The sequence below is a fragment of the Labrus bergylta genome, chromosome 17, assembly GCF_963930695.1.
Source record: "Labrus bergylta chromosome 17, fLabBer1.1, whole genome shotgun sequence".
Lineage (NCBI taxonomy): Eukaryota > Metazoa > Chordata > Actinopteri > Labriformes > Labridae > Labrus > Labrus bergylta.
This window is the reverse complement of record NC_089211.1, coordinates 7,177,817-7,194,691: the sequence shown is the minus strand read 5'-3', so window position 1 is coordinate 7,194,691 and position 16,875 is coordinate 7,177,817. Positions and strand designations below refer to the sequence as shown.

At 44.1% G+C, this 16,875-nt stretch overlaps 3 protein-coding genes across 3 annotated transcripts; all 3 read right to left on the bottom strand.

Annotated features, from left to right (window-relative positions):
* Positions 1-252: 252 nt before the first annotated feature.
* Positions 253-6,737, bottom strand: smyd1a (SET and MYND domain containing 1a). Its single transcript, XM_020640024.3, has 10 exons — positions 6,472-6,737; positions 3,673-3,849; positions 2,693-2,906; positions 2,472-2,602; positions 2,206-2,244; positions 1,847-2,033; positions 1,661-1,753; positions 1,410-1,573; positions 642-810; positions 253-546 (listed from the first exon to the last, which is right to left on the bottom strand). Exons 1-10 carry the CDS (start codon positions 6,606-6,608, stop codon positions 424-426), a joined length of 1,434 nt encoding a protein of 477 aa, XP_020495680.2. The 5' UTR covers positions 6,609-6,737; the 3' UTR covers positions 253-423.
* A 2,133-nt stretch (positions 6,738-8,870) lies between these two features.
* On the bottom strand, positions 8,871-12,778 carry spra (sepiapterin reductase a). Its single transcript, XM_020640058.3, has 3 exons — positions 12,358-12,778; positions 10,285-10,575; positions 8,871-10,180 (listed from the first exon to the last, which is right to left on the bottom strand). Exons 1-3 carry the CDS (start codon positions 12,668-12,670, stop codon positions 9,990-9,992), a joined length of 795 nt encoding a protein of 264 aa, XP_020495714.2. The 5' UTR covers positions 12,671-12,778; the 3' UTR covers positions 8,871-9,989.
* Positions 12,779-13,639: 861 nt separating this feature from the next.
* Positions 13,640-16,326, bottom strand: LOC109988535 (sepiapterin reductase). The gene is made up of 3 exons (XM_020640046.3): positions 15,911-16,326; positions 15,142-15,432; positions 13,640-14,871 (listed from the first exon to the last, which is right to left on the bottom strand). The coding sequence occupies exons 1-3, from the start codon at positions 16,221-16,223 to the stop codon at positions 14,681-14,683; spliced, it is 795 nt and encodes a 264-aa protein (XP_020495702.2). The 5' UTR covers positions 16,224-16,326; the 3' UTR covers positions 13,640-14,680.
* Positions 16,327-16,875: the final 549 nt, after the last annotated feature.

The window sequence follows — 16,875 nt, the reverse complement described above, 5'->3', positions numbered from 1 at the left end:
TGAACAACCAGATCAGGAGGATTTCAGGCGTGCATATGTGAGAACAACTTGTGTTTGTTTTGTGCTTTTGCAACTCTTAAGGATACGAAATAAAAAAGTTGAGATGTGGAGAAAATAATAAAAAAAGACTTCTCATGTGCGTACAGAGTTATGGCTCTCTGCTTTTTAAAGCTAACTTCCTGCAGTTCAGTATTTCCACATTCATGTCTTAGCCTTGGTTATCATGCAAGTGATCACAACACATGTTGAATCTCCTGTTTTATTGTTTTATTGCAGATTTCCTCGACATGCACCATGTTGTGACTCAACAGACACATTCAGAGCCTCGGTGCAGAGACTGTGTGCATCATTATGTGTAGCCTACATGAGCACAGTGAGACATGCATGAGCTCATCAGAGCGGTTTGATCCAATCACACGATGATCACACTCCTTTGACCTTCTCATCGGCTGCAGGACTCTTCAGAGCCGCCTCCCTCATGCTGTGATACCGGTCCTTACTCTGCCTAAACATCTTCAGCTCCACCTCCGTCTGCTCCCGCATCAACTGAATGCAGAACAAAAAGGAAATATTTAACGACCATACGTAAATATTCTTGATTATTTAGAATCTTCTCACCAGACATCATGAATGTGGTTTACCTCCAGGTCTTGGGTGATGGCGTGGTTCGGTCCGTGTGTGACCATGAGGATCCCAAAGGCCTGACAGAGCAGGCTGTGACCCTCCTCTATCTGGCCCGCGTGCCAGTGGGTGACCCCGGCCTTCATGATGGCCATCCCCAGCTGGGCGTTGTAGGGGTGGAACAACTTCCTGTTGAAGAGGAGGAAAAAAGACACAGAGGGCAAAGGATCAGAGAAGAATCAGAATCAGGTATTTTTTAATTTATGGAACAAATCTTTTCGGGATTGCTAAAATGGTTTGTGATCAAATGTCATGATTGACACAGCTGATCAAAGAATATCCACTAAAGGTTGTTGTTTTTGTCCCTGACAGGAAATCGGAGGGTTGCCGGTTCAAGTCCCGGCACGGACCAAGTCTGGAAATTGGTCTGGTAGCTGGAGAGGTGCCAGTGTGTGTGTATTTCAGCCTATGTTTGTGTAGCATGTTCATCAAACAGAGAGTAAAACTGAATTTCCCCTCATGGGATTAATAAAGGATAAATGAATTAATTACAGCCCATTTCACAGCTGCAGGCTGAAGACATAAAATCTAACAACTCCCAAACTGTTAGTCATTTAGACCCAAAAGTTTGTAAAAAATATTGTCTAGAATATACTTGTGTCTTTTGATGCGATGTAATGCTAACAGAGGAAGTTTCTTTGGATATATATATGATGAGTTTTTAAACATTCATTTGTCTATGATTTTGTTTGATTTCGTCAGTGTCGTCCCCGTTTGTGTTCACTCACATGTATCCCTCCACCATCCTGCGGGCCAAGACCGCAGCCTCGGAGAACTGCTGCTGGTATGACAGAACCTCGCTGGCCGTGCTGAGCACACGCAGCGTGTAGAGGTGAGTGTCGGCCAGGACGTCCTTCTGCTTCTCCACACACTCACGACACAACTTCACCACCTGAGACACAAAAAGACCAAACACGGTGGAGGACTTGTTGGGGACAATGACAGAGAAGGACATTCAGACGATGTGAGTGTTTCATACCTCGTGGTAATCCATGTTCACACGGGCCCCCTCAATCTTCTCCAGACTGTCTTTACTGAAGGCGGTCACCTCCTTCACTTTATCAGCAGATGGCTGAGAGCAGACAGGAATACAAAGGGTTAATATGATCATAAATCAAAAAAGAAGAGCGTATATTTACTGAAACCAGTTGCCCTCCTCCCTGACTTTGCTGTCTGCGGGCGCCATCATCAGGTCGTCCTTGGTGTGCTTGCTGCAGTGCTCACAGCTGCACTCGAAGAAGAAATTCTCCTTCAGCTTCTTCTGACGGTCGGCTGAAAGGTTCAGGAAGTCCACGTAGCTGACCGTCAGCTCCTGGCCCTCGGGGATTTTCTCAACAGCTCGCAGCTCGATCCTAAGGCAGAGGGGGGCAGTTAGTCTCTGATATTTTAATACATGCAACAAGTCTAATGCTGGATCAGAGCGCAGCAGTTTGTGCTGTTAAATTTGGTGCATTCATCCATGATATCGGTATCTACTGGTTTAGAGGTTCACTTTGTTATGAGAGAGGATTGAATATGACATACCTCCTCTGAGAGTGAAGAGCAGAACTCAAAGCTGATTGGCTGAAAGACAGAGTGAATTCACATTAACACATTTTTAAACATTTCACATATCCAATTGATCTTTTACCACAAAGCATCGACAAGGCGTGCAAATCCAGAGTAAACCTGGTCTTGTGATTGTTCTAGTGTAGCCAGGTAGCATTCCTCCATTACAAGAAGACGGGTGGTTCCTGCGTCTTTGGGCCTTCTACTCATTAGTGTGGTTGTCGGGTCGTTTGGGTACCTACTTGCCGTTGTTGAGGATGACGGTGCAGTTTGGCCAACAGTCGTGGTTGACCAAACAAAGATTTGGGAAAAGACCGACTCCAACGGCCTGCAGGCCTCGCTGATCACTCAGAGTGAATCCATTACACTTGATCTACAGACACACAGAGGGGAGAAGAAGACGGTGTGTGCGTGTATGTGTCAAAATGCAATCTGCAGTCCTTAATGCCACACTGATTCTTACGATGCCGAAGATGTGAGAGATTTCCTCCGCAGAGTGTTTCTTCCGGCCGTAGGACCAGTACTCCTGGAAGCTCTGCACGTTAGTCTTCATCTGCTTCAGGTCCTCTTCAGACAGGTCGGACACGTGGTCCTCCAGCTGGTCCACAGAGACCAGCTGACTGTCCGACGCGATGCCCGTGTCCTTGTGAATACGCCACAGCACCCGAGCAGCCAGACTGGACGGGAGACAGACAGTGAGCGAGAAATCACCGACAGATTTTATATAAATTGATAACAAACTCGTTTTTTAATCTCTGAATTCTTAACTCAAGATACAAGAACTAAAGAAACTGCAGTTCCTCAAGTGACCACTAGAGGCTGTCTTCAAAAGTGAGTCGGTCTCCATAGAGCCCCATGTTAAAATGTCAAACTCTACAGCAGAAATAAACACCCCTGATAAAAAACATGACAACTCTATGGGCTGAATTTTTATGCAGCTCACATGTTTACATCATATTAAGGTTTAAAGGGATGTAGAATTAGGGGGCGGGGCCCCTTTGAGTGACAGGTGGGAGACGCTAGCTCTCCGCTAGGTGTCACCTCAGCTAACTCAGTCTCTGAACTTTAACCTCTGAAGATTTCATTATATGATTATCAGACTAATAATCTGTCCTTCTGTGAGCTTTATTGTTCTAATAAAACGTCCAACAAATCTGAGCTCCACTTCCTTCAGTGCTTAAAGTTCACATATTTACTTATGATAAAGTTAGCACTGTAGGAACTGGAAAAAGTTGTTTCATAGGGGAATATTTCGCTCAGCAATTTAGCTTGCCAACGTGGTATGAGTGGAAGAGATGGATTTATAGTTTGATGTCCAATAGTTAGCACTGAGCACAAAGTACGGTTATGAAGCGCTGCAGAGGGAACAAATAAACTCGTACTGGACAAATTTCATGTCCTCTTGTGTCCTCTGGGCTCCCCTGCATGATGGATATGTCTCACCGTACGCTCTCGCTGGGGGCCCTGCCGACCTTCCTGATGGCTCCACACTCCTGCTTGTGTTCGTCCCAGCATGCCGTCTGGCAGGTGCGGTCGCAGTAGTGGGCGAACTTACACTGAGCGCAGCGGTGCAGGTTGGCCTGACGCCGGAAACAGCTGTGACACACCTGAGTGGACAAACTGGTAAACAAACAGAGAAACTTTACAAACTTTACAAAAGGAGTTTTGTGGAATTTGTAACAAAGCGAACACTTCAAATGTCGTTTATGAAACTGTGATTGTCTCAGTCAAAGTCATGTGTATGCACAATCTGATCGAAGGGCTGAGGGCTGAATTAGGAACTATGGTCTCGTTAGCTTGTTCTTAACAAAGCACACATATTTAACCTTTTAAATATGTGTGGTCCAGGGACAACTGATACAGATGATGGATTTTCTTCGTTCCTTTTTCAGAGAACATGAGTTATTAATTTCTGTCAGGACCTAAAGACTATTTCAACCAAAACCAAAGTGGATCTGGAGGAAATAACCAACCCTGCCTTTAAGTTAATCACTGGCTTGAAAAAAACCTCCTCACATCTTTGATTAATTTTTCTTCTTTTTTTTAACCAAAGACGAAGCTTAGTATTTGTCCAACTCTCAAGCTAAAGTAGAATGAATGATTGAGCTTAAATCCTGTTTCTCTCTGTACGCGGCCCTGCTGCTGCTGCTGCTGTTTTTTCAAAGGACATAAAACCCTTGTTAACTTTGAGTTAATGGGTAAGCTAGCTCGGGGTTAACAGTGTAGATTAACCTTTAGTTAAGCCTCAATGTTCAGTGTGAACGACAGCACAGCTCCTCACACGCTGTTGATTCTCGTGTCTTTTCTTCACTCATCTTGTGTTGTGCACGTTGTGTTCTGGATGAGATTTGAATGTATACACTTTAATCTACCAGTCGCAGCTTGAAAGGGTCTGTACAGGGCTTTCGATTCCATCTGACTTCAATCCTAAAACAAAAGTTTGGACAAACAAGACAAAAGTGGATCTGGAGAAAAAGACCAACCCTGCATTTAAATAGAACCATTAAACAATAAAATTCAATAAAATATTAAAACACAGTTTTTGCTCCGACAGTTCACAGACAGACGGGAGTCCTGGCTGAAGTCCTGGAAGGTGCTGAAAAAGGTTTCACACTGAAGAAGATTCACAAACAGAGATTGAATCAAACAGTAACTCATCAATAAAACATATTCATATAAATATTTACTTCATCACCACAGCTCCTGCAGGAGGCGTCCAAAGCTTCAGTGAAGTACAGAGACATTTCTAAACAAGATTACACTGATTTATTTTATCCACTTTATTCAAGAGTTTGGAACCAACAACACAGAGACACCTCTAAGCCCAGACTGTGTGTGTGTGTGTGTGTGTGTGTGTGTGTGTGTGTGTGTGTGTGTGTGTGTGTGTGTGTGTGTGTGTGTGTGTGTGTGTGTGTGTGTGTGTGTGTGTGTGTGTGTGTTTAAACAGTTTATTCTACAGAGTCCAAAGGGACAGAGAACAGACCTCGGACAGACTGCTCCTTTTTACACCAGAAACAGCCATTAGGTTTCTCTCTTCAAAGCCACCAAACTCCACTGACCAAAACAGTGATTTTACCGCACAGCACATGAGGAGTTGTTGGTGTACCTCTGCTTTGGATGCTGCTTTTTGTTTTGTGTGTGTGTTATTCTGTGTTGGATAAATATTGTGTTGAACAGAACTTTGCATTAAAATCAAGAAAGTCACATCAAAACGCAAACACACACACAAACACACACACACACACACACAAACACACACACACGCACACACATTGGTAGACCAGCAACTCAAGTGTACTGTAAGGTTAAAGACCTGTTATAGATGATTGAGCTTTGTGGCTTTGAAAAGTGGATGTAAATTGTGTTCCTTGGGGGGAAACAAACGTCTTCCTCCTTAAAAAAATTGTAAGATGAAGACGCCTTTGCAAAACTGGAAATGGCTTTTTAACTTGCTCTCTTCGAACCAACCCGACTGCTTTGACAAAAACAGTATGTTTTGCACCCAATATAGGTTTGTCCACTAAAAGTTCTTGTGGTGCATTCATGTGGTGTCAGACACATCGGAAAAACGAGTTTCCGAGTTGTAAAATGCAAAAGTTTTTGTACCTTTAAGTAACTTAGATCCACATAAATGTAAAAAAAACCTGGGTTATAAATGCATAAGTCCTCCTTAGATGTCCTCCTTAGTCTTGAAAGGTTCAGCAGCATTAATGTAATTGTGATCCGCAGCTTCATCACAAAGCGTCAGGACTCTGCAGGTCTGCTTTCTGTCCTCGAAGTCCAAACTAAACTCTGACAGCAGCATTCAGTTTCCATGCAACAAATATCTGCAACAAAGCAACACAAACCTTTTTTTTTTTTCCTGTCTTTTGTCAAACCTCTTTTTCTTGTGGAGCATGTAGAGTATAAACAAATGGAAAATGAAGAGGTTCGACGGATATCTCAGAGATTGTAACACCTTCTGGTTCACACTCAGTTTGAGACCACTGGGGTCTGATTTGATAATGTTTTAAGAAATAATTTGAAAGGTGTCAGGATCCTTTGAAACTGAATCCAAAAGGACGTCATGCTCAAGTTCACATGACACCCCGACAGCTCTCTCTGCTGGTGTCTTGGGCGTCTAGAAATGAGGTCACAGCAGAGAGAAAACCTGCTGTCAACAACACACCTGCAGAGGGTCAGAGAAGATCGTCCTCTGACCTGTCCCTAAAATCTAAAGAAAACAAAAGATCACTTTTGTACCTGTCGAAGACCACAGCAGAGAAACTGGGCTCGGCGAAGACCACGTCCCCAACACTGAGCTCCTTGGTGGCCCTCAGGCCTCGACCTTTCTTCCCGGCATCGAACAGCTGGGCGCTCTCCATGTTGCCAACGGTCATTGTCCCGTCAGAACAAAAACACAGAGACAGAGAGAGGAAGGACGACGCGTCTGAGGGAGGGACGAGGGACTCGACGGGCTGCAGGGAGAAATTCTCACAAACATTCAGGAGCACTCGCCCGACCCCTGAGGGAGCTAAAAATAAATCTGCACCCTCTGAGGTTGTACCACCTCCCCAGAGAAGAAGAGGAGAGGGGGTGCGGTAGAGGGATTCTGAGGGGGTCTTGGTGGGTGTCGTCCCCTTCTTTGGGTTGGTTCCTTCGGGGGGGTATTTTGGTCTTGGGGCAGCTGTGACCGTCAGTCAGACACATGACAGGAAAAGGAGACTGTATGTGCTGTATTTTTTTGAAGGTGGACGGTATCACTCAACCACTCTGCCCTTTAAATCAGTCTTTAGTTTTTTGCCACCTGGGGGCAGCAGAGCACTTTTTATACAACACTGACATATTATTGATTTTTAAAGTCGATCAGGCAGGTCCCAATAAAAAGCAGACACAACTTGTGTCCATCTTTTTGAATCTGATAATCTTTCTTCAGCTCTACTTTGGTCTCCACCTCTTCCATCCTTAGATGCTAAATGTTCACTTCAGGGGCGTGACCAGACCTTTTGGACTGGGGTTAGCCCAACTGGGGCGCTGACTTGTGCAGGGGTGGCCTGAAGTTTGTGTGCACACACATGAATGTTTATTTACCCCTTCTGTCTGCACTAATCACATCGACTTTTAAGTAACACAAGATAACGGCACATTTACATCTTCTAAGCTGAATTCTTCCAAGGACTCTAAACAAGATGTTCGTCCAAAGTCACAATTTAAAGTGTTTTAAAAACTGCAAACAAACATCTGCTCACTGAAAACTAAGAGCTGCCTGTTGCAACTCAGCCTGAATAGGTGATTTCAACATAAGTCCCACCTCTGGCAAATCAATTAGCCAATAATAGTCAAGGATTTTGGGGTGGCCAATAACATTTCAAGGGGGGGCCATACCCCCCCCCCCCCCGGCCATCTCTCTGGAAACGCCCCTGGTTCACTTGCTTGTTGCTAACTTTTTCTGACTGCTGTTTGTGCAAAACTGTAAAACACGTTTTAGTGATGTTACTTTTGTAAAAATCTGACTATCATCATTTCTAACATTGTATCCATTGATTGATTGGTAATGATGGACCCATTTTTGATCACTCCCTCTATACATATTTGTTTTTGTTCACTCTCTGCGCTTTCACACTTTCCCAAAACATCCTGACATTTGCGGAATGAGCTGCATGTGGGAATGCAATCAGAAACATTTTTCACTCCAGCTTAGTTCATTTTCTGCATGAAGTTTGGTTGAGCTGGAGTGATAACACAGCAGGAAATATTCAGGAAAATTCACCTCGAGCAAGATGGAGGAGGTGGTGATGTTTATATCCAGCGACCGGTACATGACCACAGACTGTATGCACGAGACTGTTGTGTTCTCTGTGTTCGTAATGAAACTGCTTCATTATGTTTTCTGTTCTCCAGTTTGTTCTTCTTCACCCTTTTCTTGATATTGTGCATGTGTCAAACTTCACATAGCTTTCCTAAAAAGGCAAAAATACTCATTATATCCTAATACTCAGTCGTTCTTTTTAAGTAATCTCTTGCCTCCTCCCCAGGTAGTCTCCTCGAGTGACATTTCAAGATATTTTCAGGAGAACGTCAATGAAGACCTTGTGTACTTTTTAACCTCACAGAGACTCTGCACTCTGTGCATTTAAGGTCACCGTTTGGACAAATCAAAACCGCATGGCCTAGAAAATAATGATATTCCTGCATGTGGTGACAAAATGTAAGACATTTAATTCAATTAAAAAATATATATTTGTCCACGGGGCCAATTCAAAGGCACACAGAGCTGTAAATTAATGACGGTGCAGCAAGACTAAAAATATATACCAAAAATATAAAGTGTCAGTTAAAATACAAAAGTGAAAATAGAAAATTGATAAAAAGAGTAGAGATGTCAGTTGACAGTGATCGCACCCACAGATGTAAACAGAACTATATGCAGTGAAAATAGTGCAATGGAGAACAAAAATTAGAACGGGAAATAAATATAAACAGAGGTATGAGCAGGTAGCAAATAACTGAATGATGAAGTGATCGAGGTGCAATGATGGACAAATTTAGAGAAATGATACAAGATAACACTTTTTAATTCTGACGACTGAGACGCTTTTTATATCTGTGATCATCTTCAGGTCGAACTTCACGTTTTCAGCGCCAACAAAACAAACAACAAATCAGAGTTTAGAGTTAAAATTTTATTATGAATTATTCCTGATTCGCAAGAAACATTTTAGAAATGGAATAAGTTTAAGGTACAACAAAGTTATAAATCATTATTTTCATGAGAGCGGCCGACTTCAACCGTCAGCTTCAACGGAAAGATTAAAAAAAGAAAAAGAAAATTTAAATACATCATTTCAGTTGCATCATCATGTGCAGAGTTACAAACACATCTGAGGTATTCATCTTTATAAAGCATTCATTTTTAATCACAGTGGAAGAAAAATATATCGTCATATATTTAGGAATGTGTAAACTATATTTGTGATTGGAAAATTAAAAACGGAGGAATCTCCATTCATTTTATTTTCACAAATCAAAATGCCTGAGTTCACCGTTAAAGTAGAATTAAAAAGTGATGACTCTATAATCTATAAACGGCACATTTACTGATAAACAACAGATATCTTAAAGGGTAACTAAACATAGAGTTTTGGCTGAAGTGCTTACATCTTACAGTCTATACCTATTAGCATGTTTAGCGAGGTAATTTATCCATTAGCGATGACTCATGAAGCAGCAGTGACACTTTTACGACATAAATGTGGTTTGAAGTTGGTTACAAATAGTCTCGTCTTCGCACTTTACGGGCGCCATATTTCACATCAAGCTACTTAGACATCAGTTAGAATCAATCCACTTCACTCCTCCATAGTTTGTGAGTCAGGTGACGCCGTGTTTATCGGGTTTGGTGACGAAAGCTGGCAACGCATAGTCACTCTGACTATGTCTCTGATCTGGAGTCACCTGCCTCCAGATCAGAGAAATTAAATTGTAGTAAGCAGGTCTAACCTGTAGAGGGCAGTCTCTATGTGTCTAACACGACATGTAGAATTAAAAACTCTGTCCTCAAACGTTGAGATTTTGACCTGAATTAAAGTAAGGCACATTACGTTTACGACCTTTAGACTTCACCACAGATTGAAATGACCAGTCAAAGATTAACGGACCCAAAACGTCTTCACAATAACTGAGGCTGATTACGACTTCTAACACTGAGCGTTAACGGTTTCCTGAACAGAGTCTGAATTTCAAAAAAAAAAGGCACACACACATTTATCGCCTGAAGCGTCCTACAGGTCGTAGACGTCGATCTGATCTCCTGACGTGTATTTGTCCTCCAGCAGCAGCTTCATCATCTTCGTGCAGGACTCCTCACAGGTGAGCAGCTTCCCCTCGGAGAACATGTCGGAGAAAGCCTTCTTGAGATCGGAGTCGCCCGTGCTGGAGCGAGCCGCCTGCTGCATGGCCGTGTCCAGAGGACCTGAATCAACACAGAGACACACGATGAATAAATCAACACATGAACCTAAAAGTATAAACAACTACAAAGTGTGTATTTAACTCTAAGACATATATCTTCCTCACCTGGAGAGTAGTTGAGCACCCTGAGGTCCGGCTCCTCCTGAGCCAGCACCCTGAACATCATATGTCGGGCGGCCTTCCCGCTGCAGTACAGCACCCAGGAGGAGAACGGCTGCAGGGCGCACAGCGAGGACACGTTCACCACCGTCCTCTTCAGACCCGGGCGCTGTGGGAAACGCTGCAGGATGCTGGCGGTGAGGCAGAGGAAGGAGCTGACGTTGAAAGACAGGTACGAGTCAACGTCGGCCATGTTGGTGAAGTCTTTGGCAAAGCGGGACACGTCACCGAGAGAGGCTGAGAGGAGAGAGAGGGAGGGGAGAGGAGAGGAGAGGAGAGGGGAGGGGAGGGGAGGGGAAGGGAGGGGAGAGGAGAGAGAGAGGAGAGGGGAGGGGAGGGGAGAGGAGAGGAGGGGAGGGGAGGGGAGGGGAGGGGAGAGGAGAGAGAGAGGAGAGGGGAGGGGAGGGGAGAGGAGAGGAGGGGAGGGGAGGGGAGGGGAGAGGAGAGGAGAGGAGATCGTCACGTGACCTGGTACTGCACACTCGTTTTAAACTTTTGGTACGAGGTCTCCAGGGCGTCTACAGGGCTGTGCTCGAACACAGACGGAGCAAACTGTGAGCCTAAATCAATTTAAATTAGGTGAGACGAGCAGGTGAATCTGTGTCCGTCAGGAAGATAAGACTCCTTAGTCTGGGACTTCAGAGTAGGGCTGCATGATTAATTGTGAAAAAAAATCATGATCTCGATTCTCTGGGAACTTTTGAACACTTTACTTTCTCATACCTCGGGTTGCCCCGTCCCCCCTCACTCAGCCTCCTGGAGGTTTATCATCCTTCAGTCTCAGTCTGAAAACCAGTAAAACAAAAAACACTCCTCATAACTCTGTCGCCACGAAGACATCCCAAGAGAGATTCTTCATTTAAAACTACTGGAAAGATTAAAACCAGAGTTAATGTGTGATCGTCCTGATTATTCTGTTCATCACTGCCTAAAGTAATGACACATGTCTTCAGAATGAGCGGATAATAAATGATCATGTTTCTGCTTCTTCTTTGGATTAAATGTTAAAGTATTTCTTATAGTCGTGTCACTTTAACAATTTTGCCTCTTTGCAAACCGAAAACCTCAACATGTGCCGGCCTCATGACCGGGCTGGTCGGCAGAAAGAATTCACTACATGACTTTAAATCCTTCAGAAGTGAGTGAGGCAAATCAAAGCATCTGAACAGAAAGTAATCCCAAACAAAAGTAAGTCCTAAGAAGGGGACGATGTTTCGGAAATAAAAAATAACGATCATGTAACGAACAATATAACTGTTTATTAAAACAGCTGTGCAAAAACACAACTGACAACAATACATGGAAATTTGTCTTGGACTCTGTGTGCTGCTCACATTTAGCTTGAACTCTTTTGGCCTCATGATTTGTTTTTGTTTTTTTTACCGACTGTTATTGGGGACGTTTTATGGTGGGATTTAAAAAATAGCGGTTGGTGATACTTGATTGGATTTTGTGTTCGACCAATCAACGTACAATGACGGAAAATGACTGAAAAAGGTTCCTCTAGGCGGGAATCAAGGAACTAAAATAATCCAACAGTTCCTAAAACTAAAAAAAAAAAAGGTCCTGCTGTCAGAAAATGCCTTTTGATAACATTTAGACATCCTTATTGTCTGGTTGTTAGATGTTTGTCATAAGATGGAGTTCCACTTCACATACAGAGACTTTTATTACTCCATGGCCCCTTAATGAACACAAAAGACCATTTCATTTAAATCTCAACCTAAACTAGAGCCATAAAGGACGGTCTTGATTTAACGTTGAAACAACAGTCTCAAGTTTTCTGGGTATGGTTACACAGGTGTTTATTTATAATATAGCATACTAATATCTTATTAATATAGCATGTTAATAACCCATTATTTGGTCTACCTCAAAAAGTCTCTCCTGCAGAAGATGGAAATGACACCCTGGTCTCCCCTATTGAGTCACATAGCAGCAGTTTGTTTTCCAGCTTTAAACTGGTTCTCTAACATTGACTCATTGAGGTAAAGTTCACTCTACAGGTGTTCTTCTTACCTGCGTTGTTGATCAGTATTATGTGCTCCATGTCCTCAGAAAAAGCCTCTGCAGCTGCCTTCACGACGCTCTCCAGGCCTTCCTTCTGGCTCAGATCCGCCACCACACACGCAGTCTTCAGTCCGGCTCTGCCTGCCTCTGACCCGGACAGCTCCACCTGCAGAGCCCGCAGCTCGTCACCGGAGCGGGCCGCCAGCACGAGCGCAGAGCCCGGCTTCACGGACCGGGACATCTGCAGGGCCACAGTCCGGCCGAAGCCTCTGGAGGCCCCGGTGATGATGCAAAGGGCCCGGCCCAGGTCTGCGGAAGACATGGTGCAGAAACAGAGCAGAAGAGTTACAGCACAGAGCCCTCGAAGTGAGACGATGTAGAGAAAAGTTCGGGGCACAGATGTTATCTCTCTTCTTCATGGGTTTTAATCTGCGGTGAAAGCTGTGCATTGTCGCCATCTCTCGGTTTAACACTAATTTACCGGCAGAACAAAGTGTTTCAAAATGCTGCAGGTATTCCTCATAAACCGCATCACATTCATTAAAGAATTACTGATTAAACTTAAGACTACTTATTATTATCATGTCATTTTAATTTTAAATACAGAACAATCTAAATTCTCTTTGGAGGAATATTGGATTTGTTTTCTGCCAAGGGGGAATAAAAACATTTATATTGTGTTTTAGTTATATCTGATACTACCATTAGGTCTAATGCAAGTTTTTAAGTTCACTTACATTTTAAATTTGTTCTTAAAAAATGTGAATTTTCATTTCCCATTTCCTCTGCCTTTAATCGTCTTCTGTTGTCACAATACTAGATTTTTAGACCTCAAATTCTTCATCAAATGACATCGATACCTGTTTTCATACCACAGCACAAAATATAAAAGTCCTCGGCACCCACTATTTGGGTCATTTAATGTTTTGAATGACCAAAAATCTCATGCAAACTCGTGCACACTGTCTGAACTGCACAAACGGCGAAACATTGCCAACATATTTGTGCCATTAGGATCGTGCTCTCTCTCTCTCTCTCTCTCTTTTACAGCAGCTTAAAATAGGACAGAACAATTCTTCTAAATGTCAAATTTATGACAAGTTTATGACATAATCCACTTCACAGTTAGATCCATTTGTTGCACGACATTGATCTTGATGATTCTGTTCGGGTTGTTTTTCTCTTCAAAGTGGGGAGTAAAATCAGCTGGGAAAAGAAAAAGGCATAAAACTGGCAGAAGACTTCAGCAGAGACTGTCGTGTTACAGATAAAATAAGGAACTGGAACCCAATTGCTGAAAAGAAAACAAATGATTTATTTGAACAAAAAGGCAAACAAAAACGTTCTTTACACTCATGAATCTAAAGGTGGCGAGCTGTTAGCTGGTACATCCTGTACGGTAAACATTTTTGGTCCAACTGGATTGTGTTTTGTTTTACACGACACAAACACTCCTGTTGTTGCCACAAATCAACATGTTGGTCTTCCATTTCTGACTTTATGCTTCGCGTTTGCGGTCGTCGCCATGGTTATGTTAGGTGTGCTTCCTGCTTCAGCCAGCTTGCTTCCTGATTGGCTGTTGTTCTGTTCCACATAACAAATCATAGAGTCTGTCCTTGGCTGTCTGCGGCGTTCTCCCCACACAACAGGACTTAAGATCGTAAATATTGAACATGTTTAACATTTATGATTTCAAATCGGAGCGTCTGGACAGATAATCAGGCCTTTGCTGAACGGAGGGGGGAATCATATCTTGTAGTTTGTACCCCGCTTTCCATAGAGGAGGGGGGATTTAAGACCTATACTGCAGCAGGACAGTAGGGGGAGCTCTAAATGTTTTGGCTTCTTTTTTAGGGAGGCTGTCATGTTGTCCATCTTTTTATTCATTCAATGGGTACATCCCAAGTCTCTTAAGTTGCACCCATGTATCCCTCACTTGTGACTTAGTCCCTCCCACCATAGATTCACGGAGAGACGCGAGGAAACGGAGCGAGGGAGAGAGGGAGCGAGAGAGAGAGGGACAGAGAATATATTTTAAGAGACATGAGACTTCCTTTCCCCTGTAGCGTCATGTGAAGCGACGTCTGTTTGTGATGATGACATCAGCTGATCAGCTGTGAACGTCAGCAAGCTGTTTTTTTTTTAAATTTAAGATTCTGTTCATTCAGTAATTATAAAACTGTTGAACAACTTGACGTGGTGGGATGGTCGATCTCTGCTGAAGGAGAGTAAGAGTAAAGAGCAAAGCTATCCTCTGAGTAACATGAAAAAAGTAAACAGTTTTAATAAAAATCAAGGCACATTAAATCAGACTCCATGTGTCCTGCCAGGTCTACACATCAAAGACGTCAACGTGATCTCCTGACTTGAATTTGTCCTCCAGCAGCAGCTTCATCATCTTAGCGCAGGAGTCCTCGCAGGCGACCAACTTCCCATCAGAGTATAAATCAGAGATCAGCTTTTTGAGTCCGGAGTCACCTGTTCTGGTCCGACCCTCTTCCAGCATGGCCGTAGCCATTGGACCTGAAACACACACGTACACCGAGATGAGCTTCAGGGGTAAAAGAAGAAAAGGATCCGAAAAGGACTCGACTATGAAAGCCCTAAGCTGACATGCATCCGTACATTTCAGTGTTTCACCTTGGTTCACCTGTTAGGGGGGCGGCCTGCAGGCTATGTGGTGTGCTGTAGTACTGATTGAACAAAGGGGCTTGCTAGCTGAAAAGTAAAGCACCTATTTCATTTCCTTCAACCCAGTCCACTCAAGAAAAAAGGGTCGATTCTCTTCCTCACCTGGAGAGTAGTTGAGCACCCTGAGGTCCGGCTCCTCCTGAGCCAGCACCCTGAACATCATATGTCGGGCGGCCTTCCCGCTGCAGTACAGCACCCAGGAGGAGCACGGCTGCAGGGCGCACGCCGAGGACACGTTCACCACCGTCCTCTTCAGACCCGGGCGCTGTGGGAAACGCTGCAGGATGCTGGCGGTGAGGCAGAGGAAGGAGCTGACGTTGAAAGACAGGTACGAGTCAACGTCAGCCATGTTGGTGAAGTCTTTGGCAAAGCGGGACACGTCACCGAGAGAGGCTGAGAGGAGAGAGAGGGAGAGGAGAGGAGAGGAGAGGAGAGGAGAGGGGAGGGGAGGGGAGAGGAGAGGAGAGGAGGGGAGGGGAGGGGAGGGGAGAGGGGAGGGGAGAGGAGAGGAGGGGAGGGGAGGGGAGGGGAGGGGAGAGGAGAGGAGAGGAGAGGGGAAATTTGCATTAAGATCCATTAAAGCAATAAAAGACAATATGGAGATCATAGGAAGACTTCAAGCAATATCATCATGTCTTCTGAAATTCTCTTTAAATCATGTGTTTAATATAAGAATAACTTTTGGTCTTGTCCAAATAGTCTCCTGCAAAACAAAGAATTGCCCAAGTGTTGCAACCAGCCCCGGTCTCCCCTAGTCATGTAGATAGCCTGACTTGTTTTCCAGTTTTACCGATGAATTTAAGGAATTTTCTGCAGCGTTTTTCTTCAGTGACTCTTGTTGAGTTTACAGCTCTACAGGTGTTCTTCTTACCTGCGTTGTTGATCAGTATTATGTGCTCCATGTCCTCAGAAAAAGCCTCTGCAGCTGCCTTCACGACGCTCTCCAGGCCTTCCTTCTGGCTCAGATCCGCCACCACACACGCAGTCTTCAGTCCGGCTCTGCCTGCCTCTGACCCGGACAGCTCCACCTGCAGAGCCCGCAGCTCGTCACCGGAGCGGGCCGCCAGCACGAGCGCAGAGCCCGGCTTCACCGACCGGGACATCTGCAGGGCCACAGTCCGGCCGAAGCCTCTGGAGGCCCCGGTGATGATGCAAAGGGCCCGGCCCAGGTCTGCGGAAGACATGGTGCAGAAACAGAGCAGAAGAAATACGTACGAATACTAACCGTTTCAGAGGAGAGGATGTTGCGAAAGCACAGATGTTATCACTCTTCACCATGGAATGAGGTGTAATCCAGTGTCGCCATCTCCTGGTTCACAGTTGTTTAACACCTGGGCCCTGTTGTTCAAAAGTTCAATTCAAAACTTTATCCCGGTAAAAAATGGTCCGGATTTGGTAACCCCTTTTTTCCTACCAAGGATCACATAATCCAGATCACTGTGATCCTGGTTATTCAAAGAAAAACTGGATGGGATCACCCTTATCCAGGTACAGCCTCCTTAAGGATCACCAATCCGGATTACCAGTGCTCTAAAGGGGACTTCACACTATATTACTTTGCCGACAGGGGGCGCAACATTCATCCTATAGCTAAAAGATCCTCACAGCTGCTTTAAAGGCTTTATATTAGATTTTTCACACTTAAATGTAATATAAATCAAGTAGATCCTCTGAAAATAACTCTGTGAGTCATGACTGTCTACAATGGGTGTAACACCCGAGTCCCACTGTCTGTGATGTTTTCAGAGTTTTCAGAGTCCTATCTTCACTTTGTTTACATCGCCCGGACGGCCGGCTGACTCCTCCCCTCGTGTATAAAAGTTGTTTAATTGAGGG